Source organism: Heterocephalus glaber, unplaced genomic scaffold (assembly GCF_053883595.1).
Source record: "Heterocephalus glaber isolate CG9 unplaced genomic scaffold, H.glaber_assembly_v1.0 deba00001497, whole genome shotgun sequence".
NCBI classification, from domain to species: Eukaryota; Metazoa; Chordata; class Mammalia; order Rodentia; family Bathyergidae; genus Heterocephalus; species Heterocephalus glaber.
Window position 1 is genome coordinate 70,067,822 of NW_028258320.1, and position 21,468 is coordinate 70,089,289.

A 21,468-nucleotide genomic window follows, 5' to 3' on the forward strand; every position below is an offset into this window, starting at 1 on the left:
GCAGGAGGATCACCACAAATCTGAGGCCAGCCTGGGCTCACAGTGAGTTCAAGGCCAAGCTGAAATACATAGCAAGATGCCATCTCAAGAAAACAAACAAAAAAGGCCTTGTTTCCATTTTTTTCTTCCATTTGTTTTCTCCTTTTTGTCTTCCCATTTGAACATGTTCTTCCTACTTCCCTGTATTGCAGTTGTAATGTGATTCATTTCTTCCAATAGGTCTTCTAGAGCCAGACTCCACTACTCAGTATGCTTTTTCTCCTGAGGTTAATGTGTTAGCAGTAATAGTCTCATTCTTTTTTGTTTGGTACCGGGGAGTGAACTCAGGTCCTTGTGCTTGCAAGGCAGGCGGTAGAACTACTGAGTTAAATCCCTGGCCCAATAGTCATTCTTAAGTGGTTCAGTTCTCATTAGAAACTAGAGTACACTTTAAATTAGCCTTTTCATTTTATCCCACCCACTTAGCTATATTCTGTGTTCTGTTCTGTAATCATTCTGTCCTACTGTAACTATATTCTTGAGGGAGGGGATAAAATGAGGTATAATTCTAGGAGATTTCAAGACTACAGCACAAGGAGAGGAACCTAAACAGAGCCCAACAGTCTCCCTGAATTTAGGAGACAGAGTTCAAAGTATGCAGGGCCTGTAGAGTTTCAGAGAAGAGAAAGCAATGGGGCCAACAGTCCTTAGAGCTCGCACAGGGCTAGGAACTGTTCATGTTTGCACCAGCTGAAAGGACCTCTCAACTCACAAGGCATCAGGTAGCCCTCAGAAGGGTATAACTTTAGTTGTGGGGATTAATTAGCCTTGTAGTAAGTGTCTATAGTGTTCAGAGCTTTAAACATACAAACTTGTTTCAGGTAAATTAACTAGGTCCTAAAACAAAAAATTATAAAAAGTAACTATAAAAACTTCAACACCCAGGACCATTAAATTTATTATGCTTGGCATCTAATGAAAAACTACTAGCATGCAAAGAAGTAGGAAAATGTAGCCCATAGTAAGAAGAAAGGAATCAATAGGCGCAATTCCAGAAATGACACATAATATAGAGTAGAAATGGTCCTCATTTAACAACCTAGTTCCTTTCTTGTGACTAGGTCATTAGATGAATTGGTTGCTAAATGAGGAGTTGTAGATAATATATACATTACAATATTCAGAACAAAGAAATGGTCGAAAGAAACTCCAACTTGATGACTTGGCTTTTATTTGCCTAACTCTGACATGCAGTACTGTAGTGTATAACAACATAAAACCACAGTAATGTACAGAACAATCAGCAAAAATTATAGTTTTGTAAAAACAAGGTGCACTGTATAAAATAAAGTCATTGAGGCTATATAAATAAGATGTACAGAACTGTACAAAAAAAAGAGGATGGGTAAGTCCAAATAGTAGTGAAACAGGTGGGTCGTTAAAATGCGTAAGTAGTATCTATAATAGACAAGGATGTTAAAAACAGCTACTTTAAGCTAGGCATGGCATATGCCTGTAATCCCAGCCCTCAGGAGGCTGAGGCAGAATTACCACAAGTTTGAGGCCAGACTGGACTACGTAATTCAGGATCAGCCTGGACTACACAGCAAGACCCTGTCTCAAAAATCTAAAAGCAAAACAAAAAAACCCCAAACAGCTACTTAACTGCACTCCATAGGTTCAAGGCAATAAAAGCATAAATAAGGAGAGACATGGAAGTTATTTAAAAAAGACCAAATTGATATAATGTTTCAGATAAAAAATACATTGAGTAGAATTAATACTAGATTAGACGCCACAAAAGGCAAGTTTTGTGTACTTGAAAACATAGCATTAGAAAACTGTGTGTTGATAACTTCTAGCCGAATTCCAGATTCATATAAACTGCTTGACGTCTGACATCTTGGATGACTTGTAGGCATTTGAAACTTAACATGTCAGAATTTAAACTACTAATGTGCCACTTCCCCCATTGCATCCCTGGCTCAATAAATTACATTCTGTCCTTTTAGTTGCTAAAAGCTTTCATTTCTTAATCACTGTAGGGAATCCCTCAGCTCATGTCTTTACTTAACTATCACCTTCTTTCTTAATGAAACTTCCCCTAGCTACCCTAGTAACACCTTGACACCTCCCCCCAGATTTTCTCCCGTCCTTGCTTTATTTTTATTCCTTAGCACTTGTTCCTAATATATCTTTTACTTAAATGTTCCGTTTATACCCTGTTACTAGAATATCAGTTTCTTGAGGGCAGAGATCTTGTCACGTTTTGTTACGGTTTTGTTACGTTTTTTGCCTCATATAGTTAAAGGTGTGATTTTTGAAAGATGATTGGTTTATGGGGCCTTATAGCTGACTTGCTGTGAGGAGGTGGGCCTGGTCAGAAGAGCCAGGCCACGTGGGCATGGCCTGGAAGGGTGTATCTCGCTCCCAGGCTCTCCTCTTGTTCTCTCTGCTTCCTGTCTGCCATGCCCCTGTCCCATGTCTTCCTGTCTTGGAGTCAGCTGATGAAGGACTGACACCTCTCCAAACTGTGAGCCAAAATAAACCTCTCCTCCTTTAAATTGTGGGTGTTCGGTGTTGTGTTCCAATGACAAGGAAAGTAACTAAGACAGTTTTCTTATACAGCTATTTCCCTAGAACATAGAACAGTGCCTGTGCATAGTAGGTGCTCCATTAATACTGACTGATCATATGAAACACACAATACCTTAAACCTAACCACACTTTAATGTGACTCTTACTTTTATTTGAGTAGATGAAATAAGTACCTAACATGTTCCAGGCTCAGTTTAGTTATTGGTGATTTAGTAATAGAAAAAATTCTGTTTTTCTTTTCTCTTGAGTTTAGTATTTTAAAAATTAACATTTGAAAAATATCCAAATGACTTTATATTTCAAAAGGGATAGTTTTAATACAAATGAATTTATTATTAAAGACTAGCAACTCAAAGTATATAGCTAAGTATTTAACTCTATGTTAGATTTTGTCTCAGTCACTTTCTCATCACTTAGACACTAAAACTTAAAGGAGCATTTATTTTTGGGTCACAGTTTCAGACCCTTCAGTCCATGTTCAGCAGGCTAAACATAGAAGCAGCATGGCAGAGGGGCATAGTGGAAGAAAGCTGTTTACCTGGTGGTAGCAAGGAAGCAGAAGCAGGGAGGAGCTGGGGAGGGAGATACGCCCTTCCATGTCACGGCCCCAGTGACCTGCCTCTACCCAGCCCCACCTCCTGACAGCAAGTCATCTGTAGCATCCTCAGGATCCATCACCTTCCATAAGCCACACCTATGAGCACATGAGTCTCCTGAGAGGCATCTCGATATAAACCATAATCGATTTATTTTTTAAATGACATATAAGCAACATGTGAGTCATAGTTGCAATTTAAATGGTTCAAGAAATGGAAGGAAAGGCATTCCAAGTTAAAAAGCAAGAATAAAGGGAAATGATTATTCAGTGATTGGAGTGACTAAGCAGAGCAGAAGGTTTATATTAGGTATTTCTCCATTAATTCACCAAATTAATCATGGAGCTAGTTGCTGTCCAAAAGATACATACTCAGCTAGGGAAGCATATAAGCTATCGTAGAGTATATCGGTTTGTTAGAATCCAGGGCTTCCTTGGATTTTATCTATGGAAAGGCAGAGTGGCAGCATCCACCACTTTCTGAAGGGAAGCTACTAGGGATAATATCTGAACTCATTTGAAATCTGTATGATAGCCAAATCCATGACACCGGATGGGCTGTCTGCAGGAAAAGAGCTTGAGAGTAAGGGTTATATCTTTGAAAATCCTCAGAGAGTAGGAACCCAGTAAAGGAAGAAAGGAGAATATTGTCTTGCTGGAATTAGAGGGAAAATATGTAGAGTCCCAGGTGGTCAGAACTGGAGCAGGTAAGAATAAAGAGAAAAATGTAATGGGATTTGATGATAGTAATCCCTGAAAACCTTAAAAATTGCTATTTTAGGAGACTGGTTGGAAATAGAAACCATATTGTAGCATCAATCAATAAAAAATCAGTTTTGAATAAATACCACAGCTGTGAGCCAAATACTATCTTTTATGATTATACAAAAAACTGTTTAACACTTTGCTCTTCTTTTTTATTAGGTGAGTACTTTTTTAATTTGCTGAAAACTGTCAAGTTTAACTTTATTTAATGGCTATCAGTTAACTACAGACCATTTTAACTTCTCAGAAATACAAAATACTATTGCTAGAGTAGTATTCAACCCCTCAGTGCAGTGCCCGGTCAAGAATTTTTCCTACTCTGTGGTCACCACACCATTTGTCATTCACTGTGGCCAACTTTGGTTCTTTTTGTCACTGCAGGAAACCAAAGATAAACTTAAAGAAACAACAACAAAGTTAACACAAGCAAAGGAAGAAGCAGATCAGATTCGACAAAACTGTCAGGATATGATAAAAACATATCAGGTATGCTTGGATTTTCAGATAGACTGGTGGGAAATTATACTATCAGTACTCTGGTTTCATTCAGTGTCTGTATCTGCAATATTTTAAGTATGTAGTAGATTTGATAAAACAGTTAAATAAAATGGAAGTTATCTCCTTTGTTAAAGTATCTATGGCTCAAATAAAATTTCTAGAAAATATCAGAAGAATGAGTGCAAGGAAATGTGTAACTTCAAAAAAAAATTACTGTTATATATCATAAGTATGCTATTTTGTTTATGCAAAATTGATAAATTTTTCAAAGCATTCTTCAGTTTTAAATATGTAAGCTATATGTATTTCACAGTACTTAATTGCAAAGCTTTTGCACTTTTCATAGTATAAAAATTATCTTTTTTTTTGGTATCGGGGACCTTGCGCTTGCGAGGCAGGTGGTGGAACCACTGAGCTAAATCCCTGGCCCAAAAATTGTCATATTTTTAAAAATTTTCTTTTCATTAGGAATCAGAAGAAATTAAATCAAATGAACTTGATGCAAAGCTTAGAGTCACAAAAGGAGAACTTGAAAAACAAATGCAAGAAAAATCTGACCAGCTAGAGGTGAGTACTTTTGCTCTTATGTACTCTAGGTTATGTATAAAATACAGAAAGATAGATTGAGTGGGTATTGGCATTTGCTTTTAAGGTACTTTGGAAGGAGCATTTTAAAGATAGTTTAGTGCATTATGATTTGTGGTTTCTTTTAAAGATGCATCATGCGAAAATAAAGGAACTAGAAGATCTTAAGAGGACATTTAAAGAAGGTATGGATGAGCTACGGACACTGAGAACAAAGGTAATCAAAACTTTTAATTGTAATTTTGAATTTATTCTGATTTTTAAAGTGGTAGGGAAAGGATATTTATCTAGGAATTTAAAAGAACTCAGAGGATCTACAATAGTGATTCTACAGTAGTGATTCCCTAGTAACATAATTGACTTTTGTTGAGATGAAAGTGCCTTCCTTGTTAGTCCCTTTGAAGCATTCGCCAAACATTACTATTTCATAGCACATTTGTTGCATCTGTAACTTATCTTTGGGCCTTTGATCTAAAGACAGTCTTTTCAGCAAATCAATTGGAAAGGTAGTTGGACCTTAGAACTATAGCTATCAGAAAATAATAGGAAGACTTTCTGTTTCTCCTGCATGTACTTAATAATCCTAGATGGATGCAGTTTTAATTTTTAATAGTTAAATATCCAGTGTTTATAGTCTTTATTGTCAGAGTAATGTCCCTTCTAATATGAATATGAGTATGATATATTATTACTATATATCATTTATTTATTTGCAACAGGCTTTCAAGTAACCACTTTGAAATTGAGATCACCTAGTAATTTTCAGTGTTTTTTTATATATCTTCCTCTGTTCTCTGTGTCAGATATTTGAGGTATGTAGGGAAGAGATATCCTTTTTCTAGATGAGAAAATGGAAATTCTGTAAAAATAAGGTGTATCTTTGACTTACAAATTCAATTCATTTATGAGGGCTGTTGTAACTCAAATTGGTCAATTGAAGGCTCAGGCTCCTCTACACACCCTAAAAGTCTCTCTCCTGTATACAGGCAGATCTCAGTGCCTTAGAGAGACATTGGCCCAGGATTTTTCAGTTAACCCCACACAGGAAAGGATGTTCCTTCCCAGAACTCTTTAAGGGTTAAATCTGTATCTGAGACCATCTGGAAGCACAAGTGGTCACCATTTGGTTAATAAATAATTTGGTCGTAAGTTAAAACTAAAATTCCAATCATAACCCAAGTTGTTCATTGTCAGGCTGGTTGTAACTTGAGGGTCCACTGTAAAGTGCTAAACTCCCATGCCTGAATAATAAGAAACCTGAAACTGAAATCTAGGACTGATAACTTGCCCATTATATTTTCTACACATGAAATAATACTGCTTTAGAATTAAGCCTAGATTATCAATATGTAGGCACTATTTAAAATAGTTTATAAGAAACAAGAAGATATTATTCATAGTTTAACTTGATTATGATCATTTGAAAGGCAAAATGTCTAGAAGATGAACGATTAAGGACAGAAGATGAATTATCGAAATATAAGGAAATAATTAATCGCCAAAAAGCCGAAATTCAGAATTTATTGGACAAAGTGAAAATCACAGATCAAATACAGGAGCAGCTTCAAAGGTATAAAATGAGCAACCCGTTTGTATTAGCAAACAGTTTTTTAATTCTATCTCAAGATTCTATTTTTAAAATATAATTATTGCATTAAGAACAATGTTTAGAGCTTTATAGCTAAAAGTTTTAAAATTTATATCTTCACCGGAACTTTTTTGGATAATCTCTACCCTCCTTCATGGCTTCTAAAAATCAAAGTTTATGTTCCCTAATCATTGGAGTAGTGATTTATAAGACAGATTAATTTAATTTTTAAAATCCACACTTTAGCTTTCAAATTTCACTCAGTGCTTACTTTTTCTTCTACATGGTAAATCTAGAGCTGTATCTAGATCTAGATCTTTGCATGTTTATAGCTTGCCATGTTAGGAGCTGATGTTATTCTTTGGCTTCTCATAAAACCATTGAACAAACTCTACTCAAGCTATTGCCTGGCAGAGCCTAGATTCAAGTTGAATTCAAATGTCTTCTTTTCTGCACCTTACTTATATCCAAGCTGCTGAGTAGTGCTACAATATCCTCAGCATTATCCAGATTGTATAAATTTGTGGTCACCATATTCAGCCAGGAATATATTAATGCATATCTAATCTTACCATGTGTCTTTGGTCTGAGCCTTCTACCCCATCTTCTGAGCTATTCCTTCAAAGCCTTACTGCTTTCCTCCACAAATTGAGGTTTCCCTTTACCTGTATATTTGGTCCTAACAGTTGATTAATTCTTTACAGAAAGCATAGGCTCTGACACGTGACAGTTCTCTCAACTTCTTGTTTTCAGTCTTTTGAATTGCTGACACCTGCAGCGGTTCATGAAAGAAATGTTCCTTCTCCTCTCTGAAGTGAATTATTCTACTTCTGTGAATCCCTTGGTCTTCTGCTTTCTCTGGGTCCTTCTTGATTCTTTCTTCTTTACTTTTTTTCTTACATCTCTCCACTGATTTTTCTTTTCTTTCTACGTTTAAATGTGATTATATGTTTATTACCAGTTATTTTTCTCCTTTCCTTCATAATTGGACTTCTTTATAGTATCATCTATACTCATTCATTTCTTCACTTCCCGTGTTCTGTTTTTCTCCATTTCATTCTAGCTTCTACCTAAACATTATCCGTTGAAAACAGATACTTTTTTATATAGCAGACATGGCTCAGACCCAGCCTTCCTTGAATTTTCACTAATTTTTAAAAAGAGAAATGAGAAGGATTTATTAGCAGTAGCTATAGGATGCCCTCCAAGAGTGGAGTTCTGGTGCTCAGAGAAATGAGGCACGATACAGTTGAGAACTGGTGGTCTTTATATGTTCTGAGAGGTGCGAATCTGTGGAATTTGATAATCAAGTCTTAGTCTTGTCCAGTGAGTAGGAGAGGGTGGCCTACTTATAGTGAGATAATACAGGAAGCCCCAAAAAGGTGGTCCATTCATGGTTGAAAGAGGACCATTTGCAAATAAAAAGGGAATGGGCAAACCCCTTTTTAGGGGAAAGGGGTTTACCCAGGTTTGCTATGTTTTGGGAGAAGAAAAGGAAAGAAAAAATAATGGGCCTGTGTCCTGAAGCTGCAGTTTGTTTTTTAAAGTATAAATTTTAAAATCAATTTCCTTGTCACCTTTCTATCTAGTTTTATTTCTTCTATCCTACCTCATTTTCCCCCTCTAAGACCTGGGTTCTGTATATTTTTAAGGGGGTGCAGAAGGCCTGAGAGTCGGTCTTCATGTAACTGCTTCAGGCTGAGGAAGGGTGTTGGCCCTGCCTAGCCCTGACTAATCTAGAGACATATAATAATCGGTTTTCTCCTTTGAAAAACCATCATTTTTTGGTAGCCTCACAAAGGGGGCAATGACATATGAGACATTAGCTCACAAAAATAATGAATCATGAAACCAAAAAGAATTCTAGTGCACAGTATCATAGCCAGAAAAATGAGAACTTTCTCCCACCAGGTTGCTCCAGGGAACCAGCATGCCAGCCGGTCATTAAAGCTTCTGGCAGAGTCTGACGTTGCACTGATTTGTGAATGTTGATCATGTATTGGAGAAGACACATTTGCAGAGTTGTCAGGAATGTACACACAACATACTGTTTTGATAATGCCACACATTCCACCTTGTGCTGCTGCTAGACTATCTAGGGCCATTTGGTTTTGTAGAATGGCCTTTTTTTCATCATTTTTACTTCTGGATTTAATAATGAAATATCCCCTTTGTGTATAGTTGGTAAGAGATTCAGTGTGCCCTATTACATTCTCAAGTCCTATTCCAGGGCCACTATAAAAATAGTGCCCAGATAGTCATACTAGTGGAAAACTGATCTGGTCTGTCAGTGCCTCAGGACTGGGTGTTAGCTGGTTGATCTGTGGCTTTAACCTGGTTCCCTTGAACCCATGGTTACCCTAATGTCTGACTTCCTATCCACCATGGAGGCAACCAAGGCTGTAGGTTTGTCCTGCAGGACCACCAGGCACCATTTGGTGCTGGCCGTCTTACCCCAGCCCTTGCCTGTTGCTCAGGAGCAAACAAGTCAGCATCTTTTAGCCAGGTAGTGTGATTACAGTCTAGGGTTGGCATCCACTCCATATTTTGAATGGCATTGCTCCATGTACCAAAAGTATGGCTTTTTGTTCCCAACAAAGAAATACTAGTTGGCTGAAATGTCCCCTTTTTATATTTAGTCAAGCTTTTGATTTAATATTATAATTACTCTTTATAATTTTGGTTATACTTTCCTTTTGAGTATTAAAGACCAAGTCAAAGTGAGACCTGTGCTAATAAGAATTAACCTTACTCTCTCTGTATATATCAATGTCAGTTCAGGTTTCTCAGGCATTATTTTTGAGGCCATGGCCAGAGCCTCTTAGTTCTTTTAGTTTTTCCTCTGTCAGTTGTGTCATCTGCCAGGATGAGTCACTGTTTTTGCTAGACCACGCGACTTCCCTTGGACACATGGGAACATTTCCCTCTTTAGTAACCCTCCTCTTAGCTCAATGCACACTAGTTGACTCCTGTCATCTGGGGTCCATCAGTCTCCCTGCTCTAGAGGTTGGATGATTTACAAGAGTTGTAGGATCCTGTAGAGAGGTTCCCTCATTTTCTGGGTCCTTGTTGATCTTGGAGGGCCAGGGCTAAAATATTGGCTATCTTCTTAGCCCAGTTGCCTTTCTAACTTTGGTCTCCAAGCCTTAGATGTTGAATACCCAGAAGGTCAATTACACCAGTATTAAAGTGGGAGTGATAAGTTTAGATATTATAATCTCATCTGGATATTGCCTACTTTGAAATATAAAGTATAGCCAGAAAACTGCTAGTTTTTTAACCACTCGTAGTTGTCTTAGATGTCAAATTCTTGTAGCATGTTAACAGACAACAGTTGCAATGTCTTACTAGGAAAATTTAAAATCAAGAGCAAACATAGCATCTGAGCATAACAGTTAAGCTGTCATTATCATACTAGAAACTTTAGGTCTTTGGTTTTTTGAGATAGGCGCTCGCTATGTAGTTCAGGCTGGCCTTGAACTTACCGTGTAGTCCAGGCTTTAGACTTGCAGCGATCTCCTTGCCTCAGCCTCCCTAGCTCTTGGAGCACAGGTGTGCACCACCATGCCCAGATGAATTTTCAGTGTTTTTTTTAAACACCACTGAACTTATCTCTCTTGATTTGTTCTGTTCCTTTGGCTTTGTTTTCATCAGGCTTTCCTGGTGTCCTCTCCACTTTTCTGGCCACTCTTTCTCATTGATGTACTTCTCTGTCAGCCTTTTTTTATTTGAATTTTATCATATTCCTGAGTGATGCCAGTTATTTTCCTAATATGCTATAGGTCTTTTGAGTTATTGTCTTCATCCTTTTAGCTTAGCTTTTAAGCACAGAAATAACCAAAACACTTCAAACTTTAGAATGTTCAAAACTGATTCCTTTCTCCTGCCTACAAATACACTTTTCCTCTTGTGTTCCTATGGTCAGTGTAACATCCATATGTTATACTCCAACCCAGGAACTGGGGGTCATCTTTGGTTCTTCCCTCCTTCCTCTCACATGCTAACCGGCCACGGAGTGTTAGTGAAACCAACTCTAATACTGTCTATATCCATTCACTTTTTACATCCCCACTGCCACTACCATAGTCCAAGCCACTATCAGCTCTTACCTGGAAAACTGCCACAGTTCCTACACTGGCTTTTCTGCTTGCTCTATCTCTAAGCCATTTTCTACACTATCATTGGCATAATCTTTTTAAAAAATGACATTTTCTCAAAACCTTTGAGTGATATCCTGTTACCTCAAAGATTACCTAGTGAATGTCTTAGCGTGGCTTTAAAGATTAACCAGTCTCTTGCTTTTTTATTCCTCCCCTTCTTAACTCTTCTGTTTTGGTTAACAGATGTTTGTGGATTTTGGCAAGCCTTGGATTAAGTGCTTTGTATCTAGTACAGTCCTTATTATCAATACCGAATGTCTGTTAATACCAACAAAACTTTCTACTCTTATTCTCTTCCTAGCTTTAGCACATACTGTTCCTTCTACCCAGAACATATTTTGTTCTCTCACTAACTCCTGCTTTTCCTTTAGGTCATGGATCACCAACTTATGGCCCATGGGCCTAATCTAGCCCACCACTTCTTTTTATGAGTTTTTTAGAACATAGCCATACTCGTTCTTCTATTGTCTATGTCTGCTTTCATACTGCAGTAACAAAGTGGAACTTTTGTTACAAAATCCGTGTGGTCCAGAAATCTAACTTACTTACTCTCTGGCTTTTTATAGGAAAAGTTTATGCCATCTACCTTGAAGCATTAATTTGAGCATCATTTATACAAGTTTAGGTGACCTACACTGTTTTCATCAAAAATGTTTTGTCATACTTATAATTTCCCTACTTGATTAAAATCTTTGCAAGCAGGAGCCATGTTTATTGGCCTTGCTTACTTATATTCCTGGGTCTTAGTTCTAACCATATGGTAGACATTCATAAATACTTGGATAAATAAATAAAAGTACCTTTAGAAAACATTTTACTCAATGAAAAATCTAAAATCATTAATGTCATTTAGTAGTTTAATTTTTCTTAGCTATAAACTTTGTTTTTTAGAGGTAAACAAGAAATTGAAAATTTGAAGGAAGAAGTGGAAAGTCTTAATTCTTTGATTAATGACCTGCAAAAAGACATCGAAGGGAGTAGGAGAAGAGAATCTGAGCTACTACTGTTCACAGAAAAGCTCACTAGTAAGAATGCACAGCTTCAGTCTGAATCCAATTCTTTGCAGTCTCAACTTGATAACCTTTCTTGTAGTGAAAGTCAGTTACAAAGCCAATGTGAGCAAATGAAACAAACAAACATTAATTTGGTGAGTATATATGTCCATTTAACTCTTAAAACAACAGAGCAAGAAGCATAGATTAAATTTCCCCAGCACCACAGAAGTGTAGTTATAGTTAATTTAAGCTTCTTTCTGTTGGCACTTTCTGGTAATTTTAAATGCTCTAAAAATGTTAGTTTTTCCTTTTAACTGATAAAATTAACTAAAATTTCTCCCTAAAATGAAAAAGAAGAATATTTCACTTTTAAAAATAAGAACACCATAGTTTCTGTTGTTCTTAACTGGAATCACTATATTTTTTAAAAAGTACTAATTTAAATTTCTGGATTTTTAAATATTTTCATAGTTCCAAATTATGAGTGTCTTCAAGTTACTCATAAAAATAATTCATCATTAACCCTCCAAAAGTTCAAAGCCTTGTACTGCATGTTGTTTTGCACATGTAGAATGGACCCATTAATGTGACCCCCTGCCTTGCTATATGATGATTTTGGGGAACTCAGTAAAACAAAACCTGACGCAGAGTAATAGATGAATCTCTGCTGTTCAGGATTTTTTATTTTTAAAGTTTTAAATTGGGAGCAATAATCAAGACAAACATTAAAGTTGGTGTTTTTTATCTTACTTAATATTCAGGAAAGTAGATTGCTAAAAGAGGAAGAACTACGAAAAGAGGAAGTCCAGACTCTGCAAACTGAACTCACTTGTAGACAAACAGAAGTTAAAGCATTGAGTGTCCAGGTAGAAGAATTGAAAGATGAACTAGTAACTCAAAGGCGTAAGCAAGCCTCTAATATTAAGGATCTTACCAAACAACTTCAGCAAGGTATAAAATTCTTCTACTTAGACCTTGTATGTTTGTTTCTTTTAATCATTAAAAATTTTGTTGAGAGGGCCGGGGATTTAGCTCAGTGGTTCTGCCGCTTGGCTCGAAAGCACAAGGACCCAAGTTCAGTCCCCGGTACCAAAACAAACAAACAAACAAACAAACAAATTTTGTTGAGAAAAATACATTTTATTTTGTATTCTACCAAATTGATTACCGCCTTCTGTTCTTTTAATGTATTAATTTTCATAGACCAAATTGCTAACCTTGCAATTCCATAAATTGCTGTCTTCTGTGCTGAGGCATTTTTATGCAATTTATGTGTTTCTTTATAAACTTTAAACATGTGTCATTCTATTTTATGTATATGAGAAAACATAAGAAAAACAGAAATTTAGAGTCAGACATGGTGGCACACACCTGTGATCCCAGGACTTTTAGAGGCTGAGACAGGAAGATAACAAGTTTGAGCCAGTCAGGCAACGTGGTGACCTAGCGAGAACCTGTCTCAAAATAAAAAATGAGAAAAGGGTGGATCTGTAGCTCAGTGCAGATGCCCTGGGTTCGATTCCCAGTACTACTCCTCTCCCTCTCCAAAAAGAAAACAAAAATTTAATTTTAAAAGATTTGTCTTTAAGCATAAGTATAAATATCCATTCCAGTATTTTCTCCCTACACATGCCTGGGAAGTGATTTGTGCAGTGTTTGGGGTACCTGGACCCCGCTTTGCATACCTCTAACATGGAGATTATTGAGACCTAACCCTTCACCTAGTTCTCAGGAAACAGACCCAGAAAGGTTGCAGGTTACCTGAGCACAACAGTTAACAAATAAGATTGGAACCCAGGTTTCTTTCATTCAAAACTCATGAGTATCTGTGCTGTGTGCTTCAGATACAAAGATGGAAAAGACATAAATTCCAGCTTTCCATTCTCTACTATTCTCTACTGCTTTGTGTTAAAATATGGTGAAATATAGTGATGTAAAATACTTAGCATTATTGAATATGAATATATTCAGCTATTTGCTGTAAGAATTCAGGTTGTTTTATATGTGAGTATAGTTGAAGGGAAATTTCTGGTACTAGGAGGATCTTCTAAATCTTTCAGAATTCTAAAATTTAAGATCAGTGTAACTTAGTGATGTTAGGGTCAGTTATCATGATGTAATGTCTGTGTTTTGTATTTGACCTATACATTTCTAAAGGTTACTTTATACCTATAGCCTTCTATCTCAGGTATGTGTTCAGGAACTTTCTCTTGTTTTCTATGCGATTTTGCCCACATCATTTTAGCAACTAAAACTCAGAGATGATAGGGCAAATGGTCATGGTAATTGTTGTAAGTAATCCATTTCTTTTTCCTATAGCACGAAGAAAATTAGATCAGGTTGAGAATGGAAGCTATGATAAAGAAGTTAGCAGCATGGGAAGTCGTTCTAGTTCATCAGGTAAAAACTAATGGCTTTAGTTGTTATTTAGTGATTATAAAAATAAGTTGCACTGTTGGTTTTAAAAAGTATTGATATACTTTGCTTCATTTTGAAGTATAAAAAGAGTTGTATGTAATTATAAAAAATGTTTCTGATTAAAATGTTTAAGTTCTAATGATTATCCAGGATTTCTAGTTTGTCATGGTCTTCTACATATTTCACCACCTCCTTTTTTATTTTCTCTCTCTTATTCTATGCATCAACTTCTTTTAATATCTAAAAATTCAGATTTGTATCCATCCAGAGAGTTTTGGTGCAGTATGGACCCTCTTTTTCTTTTATATTTTAACACCTAAGGAGTAATGAAATGGTCGTCATTATATAGTAGCCGATTTTTTTATATATAGTCATCCTCAGTATCTTCAGGGGATTGGTTCTAGCACCCTGCCTCCTATGGATACCAGAATACTCATATGCTCAAATCTTTGATGTAAAATGTTGTAGTATTTGCACATAGCCTATACACATCCTTCCATATACTTTAAATCATCTCTAGGTTATTTATAATATCTGTTGCAATGTAAATGCTGTATAATAATTGTTACACTGTATTGTTTAAGGAATAAGGAAAAAGCCTGTGGGTGTTAAGTATAGGCACAGTTTTTTTGTTTTGTTTTTTCCTGACCTATGGTTGGTTGAATCCATATGTGGGATACTCATGGTTATGGAGGGACCAACTGAGTAGACACATGCTATTAAGTCACTACACGATACTGTCTCCTAGGAGTTGTACATTAGGAGGCAAAACCAACTATTACAGTAGTGGAAAAAATGTGACACAAAGCACAGATTGAAATAACTGCTATGCCTGATCCCAGTCGGTCATTTATTAATTGTATGATATTGACTAAGGTGTATTATTTGTCTCTATAAAATGAGGGTTTAGTACACTTGATCTTAGCCAAAAGGCCAAGAAGCTGTTATAATGAAGTTTTTAAGCAAAGCTTTGTTGGGAAAAGAGAATCTCCCTGATGTTGGTAGAAAAGACTTGACACTCACATAAGGCCTACTGTATGCACAAGTCTAAGTGCTTTAATGCATTAACTTATCCAAGTGAGTATAACAGTCATATGAAATTAATATTACTATTCCCATTTCAAGATGAAATGACCAAGACATTGAGAGGTAAATGTCCAAAGTCACACACCTTAGTAAGTAGAGTAGTAAGATTTGAACCTATGCAGGCTAGCTCCAGAACTTGACCCACTATTTTTTATCCTCCTTTTTTTCCTCTTTTACATTTATTCCTTCCTTCTTTCCATAATTTTTTCTGTCTTCATAATACAGGCATACCTTGGTACTCATCAGCTTCAAAACATGCTGAACCCAGGACTTGTCCCATTTTGATAAGAAAAAATGTTGGCACTTGCTTCAGCCTCAGAGTAGCTCTCGAACAGTGCAGAATCCCCACATATTCCACTGAGTAGTTTCTTATACTTTAAGTGCTAGCTATGGGCTGTAAAGACGTTGTGACACCATTAAAGCTAAAAGACTTACATTAGTAAAAGGCTAACTTCAGCCCAGTAAAATGTGGAAGTTCGTCACGAGTTATTTCTAATTACAGTATCTCTTATGGGAAGAATTCTTTTGGCACTCATCAGTTTTGGCACAGATCATGAGTTCCGGAAGAATTGGTACCATAGTATGACTTGTCCTTTAAATTTGATCTCACTTTACATTTGTTATTCTGACTTGTTTCTCTATTGCCACATCTCATCTCATACATTATTTATTCCAGTATCATTTTCAAATGCTCACTGTAACTGAGCTGGACATAGAACACACCATGGGTCAGTAATGGTCCGAGTTCTTGTTTCTGAACGTACTGATGATAAAGTACAAAAGGGTCTCTCTGTTATGTCTCTCAGGTATAGGACGAGAGATGACTCTAGATTACATATAACATCTAAACGGGTTTCTCCCCTCTTCCCCTCCCTCTGTCTTTCTTTCTTTGTTCAGGTTCCCTTAATGCTCGAAGCAGTGCAGAAGATCGATCTCCAGAAAATACTGGTTCATCGGTGGCTGTGGATAGCTTTCCAGAAGTGGACAAGGCCATGTTGATTGAGAGGATAGTTAGGTTGCAGAAAGCACATGCCCGGAAAAATGAAAAGATAGAATTTATGGAGGACCACATCAAACAGTTGGTGGAAGAAATTAGGAAGAAAACAAAGTATGTATTATTATGGTAGTGTAATCTGTGTTCAAAATACTATTTTTCACATTGTAAGGTTAATATTTTCAAAATTAATCACACCAAGATCCTACCTTTCAAACAGTAATTTTTTTTTTTTTTTTTGTACGTGGGATCTTGTCACGCTGGCCAGGTTGGCCTCAACCTCCTCCTGCCTTAGCCTCCCAATTAGCCGGGACTATCAACATGTGGTACCTTGCCTGGTATCATCATTTTTATAGTCATTCAGCTTCCAACCTTATATGATCACTTATTATATTCTAAGTTTTGAGAATACAGAGATGAAAGAAAACACAGGTCTCTCCTTTATTGTGATACAGAGTTCAGTACACGTTAATTTCTTTTACACAATAAAATAATTTTGGATTTTAAAATGATAGTGCTTTACTTAGTTTTTTATTTGTATAACTCTGAGTCTGAAAGATATATGGGATTGTGACTTTTCTTCTTGGGCAGGACAAAATAGGGTAGTTAATTGGGCACCAGTACAAGACCCTGTGCTGTGGCTTATAACATTATCTCATTGATTCCTTGCAACCACTCAGTAAGAAAGTGAATTCCAAAAAAAAAAAAAGAAAGAAAGTGAATTCTCTGATTTTGCTTCTAGGTCACTGGGGCTTAGTTCACATCACTAAGTGAGCCAGGGTTGCCATTTATCCCATGAGACACCTAGAGCTGGAGATCCAAACCCAGCTCTGACTTCCGAGTGTATACTATGGCAAGATTCCTCTCACAAATACCATATTCATTTAAATAAGAATTTATAGTTTTTTTGTTTTTGTTTTTGTTTTTTTGGGTACCGGGGATCAAACTCGGGTCCTTGCACTTGCGCAGCAGGTGGCAAAACCACTGAGCTAAATCCCCGGCCCAGAATTGATAGTTTTATATTACAGGTCTTTTCCTAAGCTTCTTTAATTTCTATTTAAAATAAGTTTAAACTTACAGAAACGTTTGTCTGTGACTTTTTAAAGAAAAGTAAGTAGCTGAGTGTGATGACTCATGCCTATAATCCCAGCACTCAGGAGGCTGAGGCAGGAGGATCTCAGGTTCAAGCCCAGCCTGAGCTAGACAGTGAGTTCAAGGCCAGCCTAGACTTATAGTGAGACCTCGCCTCAAAAAACAGAGATAGATGGTAAGTAGGGAGGGAGGGAGGGAGATAGGTAGATGTGATTAATAATAGGAAAATAGGAAGTATTAACAGAAATCAAGAGAAATACAAAGAGAAAGAAATAGAAAAGCAGTGTTTATGTATCTTTCATCTAAATACTGTGATAGGACAAGTGGGATAGTTTAAGCAACATTTGTATAAGAAAAATTATTTTCTAATATAGCTAGCTTATTAGCCTGATAGGTATTTTATGGATATGATTCTTGCAAATTCCAGTATTTTTAATTCTACAGATACACAATTGATAAGTGTCAATTTGTTTTGCAGAATAATTCAGAGTTACATTTTACGAGAAGAATCAGGCACTCTTTCTTCAGAGGCATCCGATTTTAACAAAGTTCATTTAAGTAGGCGAGGTGGCATTATGGCATCTTTATATACATCCCATCCTGCTGATAGTGGATTAACACTGGAGCTGTCTTTGGAAATCAACCGAAAATTACAGGCTGTTTTGGAGGATACGTTACTAAAAAATATTACATTGAAGGTATTTGTATTTTTCATTCACTTACCAGTAGATAAACATGGTAAAACGGGACCTCTTTTGTAGTCTCATCTAGCACTTAGGCTGATTCTGTTACGCAAGACAGCTGTCCTACTCAGATACAAAATCTTAATGTTTTTCTCTTTTGAAAAGTACAATATTTAAAATTAAATCAGTTTAGTTATTATATGGATACCAAGATAAATTGTTTACTTTGGATGGGTGGCCTTTAGCGTACATTATAATTAATTATAGTTAATTGCTGAAACATAATTTTCCAAGATTGTAGCATTTCAGTATATTTTGTTGCTTTTATTTTTTGCAGCTGTTATCTGATCCAACTATTTTTTGCTGTGTATGGACCTTGATAGTAATGGATTTTAAAAATAATTTTTAAATCTACCAGGTATTTATTGTATGCACAAAAAGTTTTCATAGTTGCAGTAAAAAGATTAAATATGACTTTGAGATGAACAGGCCTACTTTACCAAAAACATCTGTCTAGTTTATCTCAGCATTTACAACAAATCATCACTCTTTCAGTTTCAGAATTCAGAAATAGTTACAACTGAATCTTTTTATTGCACTTAGTTCTCTTTTCTCTTTTTTCCCTAATTATTAAAGGAAAATCTACAAACACTTGGAACAGAAATAGAACGCCTTATTAAACACCAGCATGAACTAGAACAAAGGACAAAAAAGACCTAATACAGTGAGGCAAGAGCCACTTGGAGCAGGTGCCACTAACCAGTGTTGTTGGAAACGTCCCTGCTTTATGTGTCATCTAGTCAAATACTTGTTTTGCTTCATCTGTATAAAGGAGTTTCCTTTTACAAATGGATGCATTGCTGTGTATACTGTAAGAGTGTAGGCTTTGATGAAATGTTTTTATATGGTTGCAGTACAACAGCCTGTCATTGAATCTAAACAACTTAATGTGCTCATAGTCACATGAAGTGCTGAACATTGCTATAAGGACTTTGAAAAATCCCTTCTCCATATTTCTTCTGTTTAAAATATATAATGTCAGAAATGATTCATCTTCTTAAAGATATGCATGAAAAGACATATTAGTCATTCAGTAATTCACTGTTTCTGTAACATCAAGAAAACCACAGAAACATTAAGAATTTGTATATTTTGACCTGGCCATGGGGCACATGCCTGGAGTCTCAGTTACACAAGAGGCTGAGGGATGATGATCATTTGAGCCCTGGAGTTCAGAGCCAGACTGGGTAACACAGCAAAACCTTATCTCAAAACAAACAAAAAATTTTAAAACTCCACCTTTTTTATGTTTTAACACTCCAGTGTAACGTATAGCTGTGCTTGAGGGATACATTCAAGTACTTAAATCTTTCAGTTTTAATTTTAATGAAAACTGAACTTAATAGGAAAGGCAGCTGTTGGTAACTAGCAATGATTACATATTATATGTCTTTTGTCAGTTTTCCTTCTCTGGTACATGTTTTCAGATTTGGATAGTTTGAGTTAATCATTGAATTCTAAAAATCTTTAGTTTCTTAAAGCGCTATTTTCAATAACACACTCAGAAAATTGCTATGGACTTCAGTTCTGTTTTTAAAATGTGAAGTAGATCCAATCATTAGAACAGGGAGATGAATACTACTTTGAAATGGAAATACTTTAGCTCTACTGACACTTATGAAGATAAAAATAATAGTGCTTAAGATATTTATGAAGAACCAGTTTCCCAAGAGAAACCAGCATATTAATCATTTCATTTGAGCATCATTCTTCACTACTGACAGTTAATTACATATTACAGTGAAGTGACCATGAAGTTCCCCCAAATGTGCTGTTTTAGTGTATTTATTTTAATATATGTCTAGAATCATGGGAATTTTAGAGCTAAATTTTTGCATGTTCTTTGATTTTTTACAGTATTTAAGATGTACACTTAAATCTTGCCATAGTATCAATATTTGCTATTGAATTTTTCTCACCTATCATAATTTCTTTCACATTGCATTGTATTCAGATCATTTGTATATTAGGGTACCTTGGCTCATATGCAGATGTTGCAGCAAGCCTCATTTCCGTTTTAGATCCCCACCACCACCGACACACACACACACACACACACACACACACACACACACACACACACACACACACATTAAGAGACGTGAGCTTTGGATGAAGCCTTAAGGAATTGTATAGGCTCTTAAGTTGGGCTCATGATGGAAATGTCCTTATAATGTGTTTTAACATTTTTTTAAAAATCAGCGTAACATTGTTTAAAAAGATAATTTACTAAAGATTGGATAAGTCTGTGTAGTGTCTTTTTCTGTGTACTGAGTTACATGTTGTCATCCCAAAACAAACCTTTTTACTTCAGAGTGAAAATACACATTCAAAGATGTTTTATTTTTAAAATAGATGTAAAAACTATTAGTCTTTTTTAATGTGTCTTGCTTTATTAATAATTTATCAAAATAAATAAGAGAAGTGCAATAAAATCTGAATCATTTTCCCATTTGTTTCTAGACATACTGTTGAAACTCCAGAAGTCTACTAGAGTAGGAAACATACTAAACCTTTTTAGTTTCTCATGTGATACAGATTTATACATTACAATTTTTTTCTCCAAGGCACAAAATATATATAATAGAGACCAAACAGTGATCAGATCCATCATGTCCTTTGCCTGTGCACTTCTAAAAATATATACATTTATTACAGACAAAAGAACACTCCAGTATTAATATATTTGCCATGAACTATTTGGAGAAGTTTAATGATAAAACAGTTTTAGAAGTTATTAAAAGCCATATTTTGACTATTACATTTTTTTCTTCATAAATTTAAGAAACTATAGAAAAGTTTTGAAGGAAATGCTTTCTTTTTGCTCTTCAGTATCTACTGCATCCTTTTGTATATGGGTCAGGACTGAGCAAAATGATGTACAAAAGCTCCTGATGTAAGGATTTAGAGGGCCTTCAGTGTTACTATATTGAATATATGGAGAGAAAATGGGATGACAGGGATAAACTTGAGACCTGTGGAGAAATTTGTTCAATATGTTCATTATTAATTGCATACATTAAAGGCCATTTTGGCTAGTTAGTAATATTTCAGTGTCTTTGAGCAGGAAATGTTGTGTGTATATGTATATGTATACACTTCATAGGTTTTAATTTGAAAGTGATAGTTGCTGTGACTCCCTTTTCCCCATACCGCTTCAAACTTTAGTCTGTTAAAACAGTTTTAAGGATTTAAAATGGTGGGATTAGGCAGGAGAATGAATTTGAACTTGGATAGTATTTTTGTTTTCATATTGTACCTTTGTAACCATTTAAAGTGATTTCAGGTTGTGATCATGTTATTTATTCACTTAATAAACACTTTGAAAACCTCCACTGTCAGGCACCAGACAGGGTACTGGGATTGCGTTGA

At 35.9% G+C, this 21,468-nt stretch overlaps 1 protein-coding gene across 1 annotated transcript in view; it reads left to right on the top strand.

The window, feature by feature from the left end:
• The window catches only part of Ccdc186 (coiled-coil domain containing 186), a 46,548-nt gene extending 26,374 nt beyond the window's left edge, over nucleotides 1-20,174 (top strand). Inside the window, exons 7-16 of the mRNA XM_004838881.3 lie at nucleotides 4,319-4,423; nucleotides 4,904-5,002; nucleotides 5,151-5,237; nucleotides 6,448-6,590; nucleotides 11,660-11,915; nucleotides 12,525-12,714; nucleotides 14,083-14,163; nucleotides 16,165-16,375; nucleotides 17,832-18,051; nucleotides 18,673-20,174. Coding sequence (XP_004838938.1) covers nucleotides 4,319-4,423; nucleotides 4,904-5,002; nucleotides 5,151-5,237; nucleotides 6,448-6,590; nucleotides 11,660-11,915; nucleotides 12,525-12,714; nucleotides 14,083-14,163; nucleotides 16,165-16,375; nucleotides 17,832-18,051; nucleotides 18,673-18,756 — 1,476 coding nt within the window. The 3' untranslated portion in view covers nucleotides 18,757-20,174. The remainder of the gene's footprint in view (nucleotides 1-4,318; nucleotides 4,424-4,903; nucleotides 5,003-5,150; nucleotides 5,238-6,447; nucleotides 6,591-11,659; nucleotides 11,916-12,524; nucleotides 12,715-14,082; nucleotides 14,164-16,164; nucleotides 16,376-17,831; nucleotides 18,052-18,672) is intronic.
• Nucleotides 20,175-21,468: the final 1,294 nt, after the last annotated feature.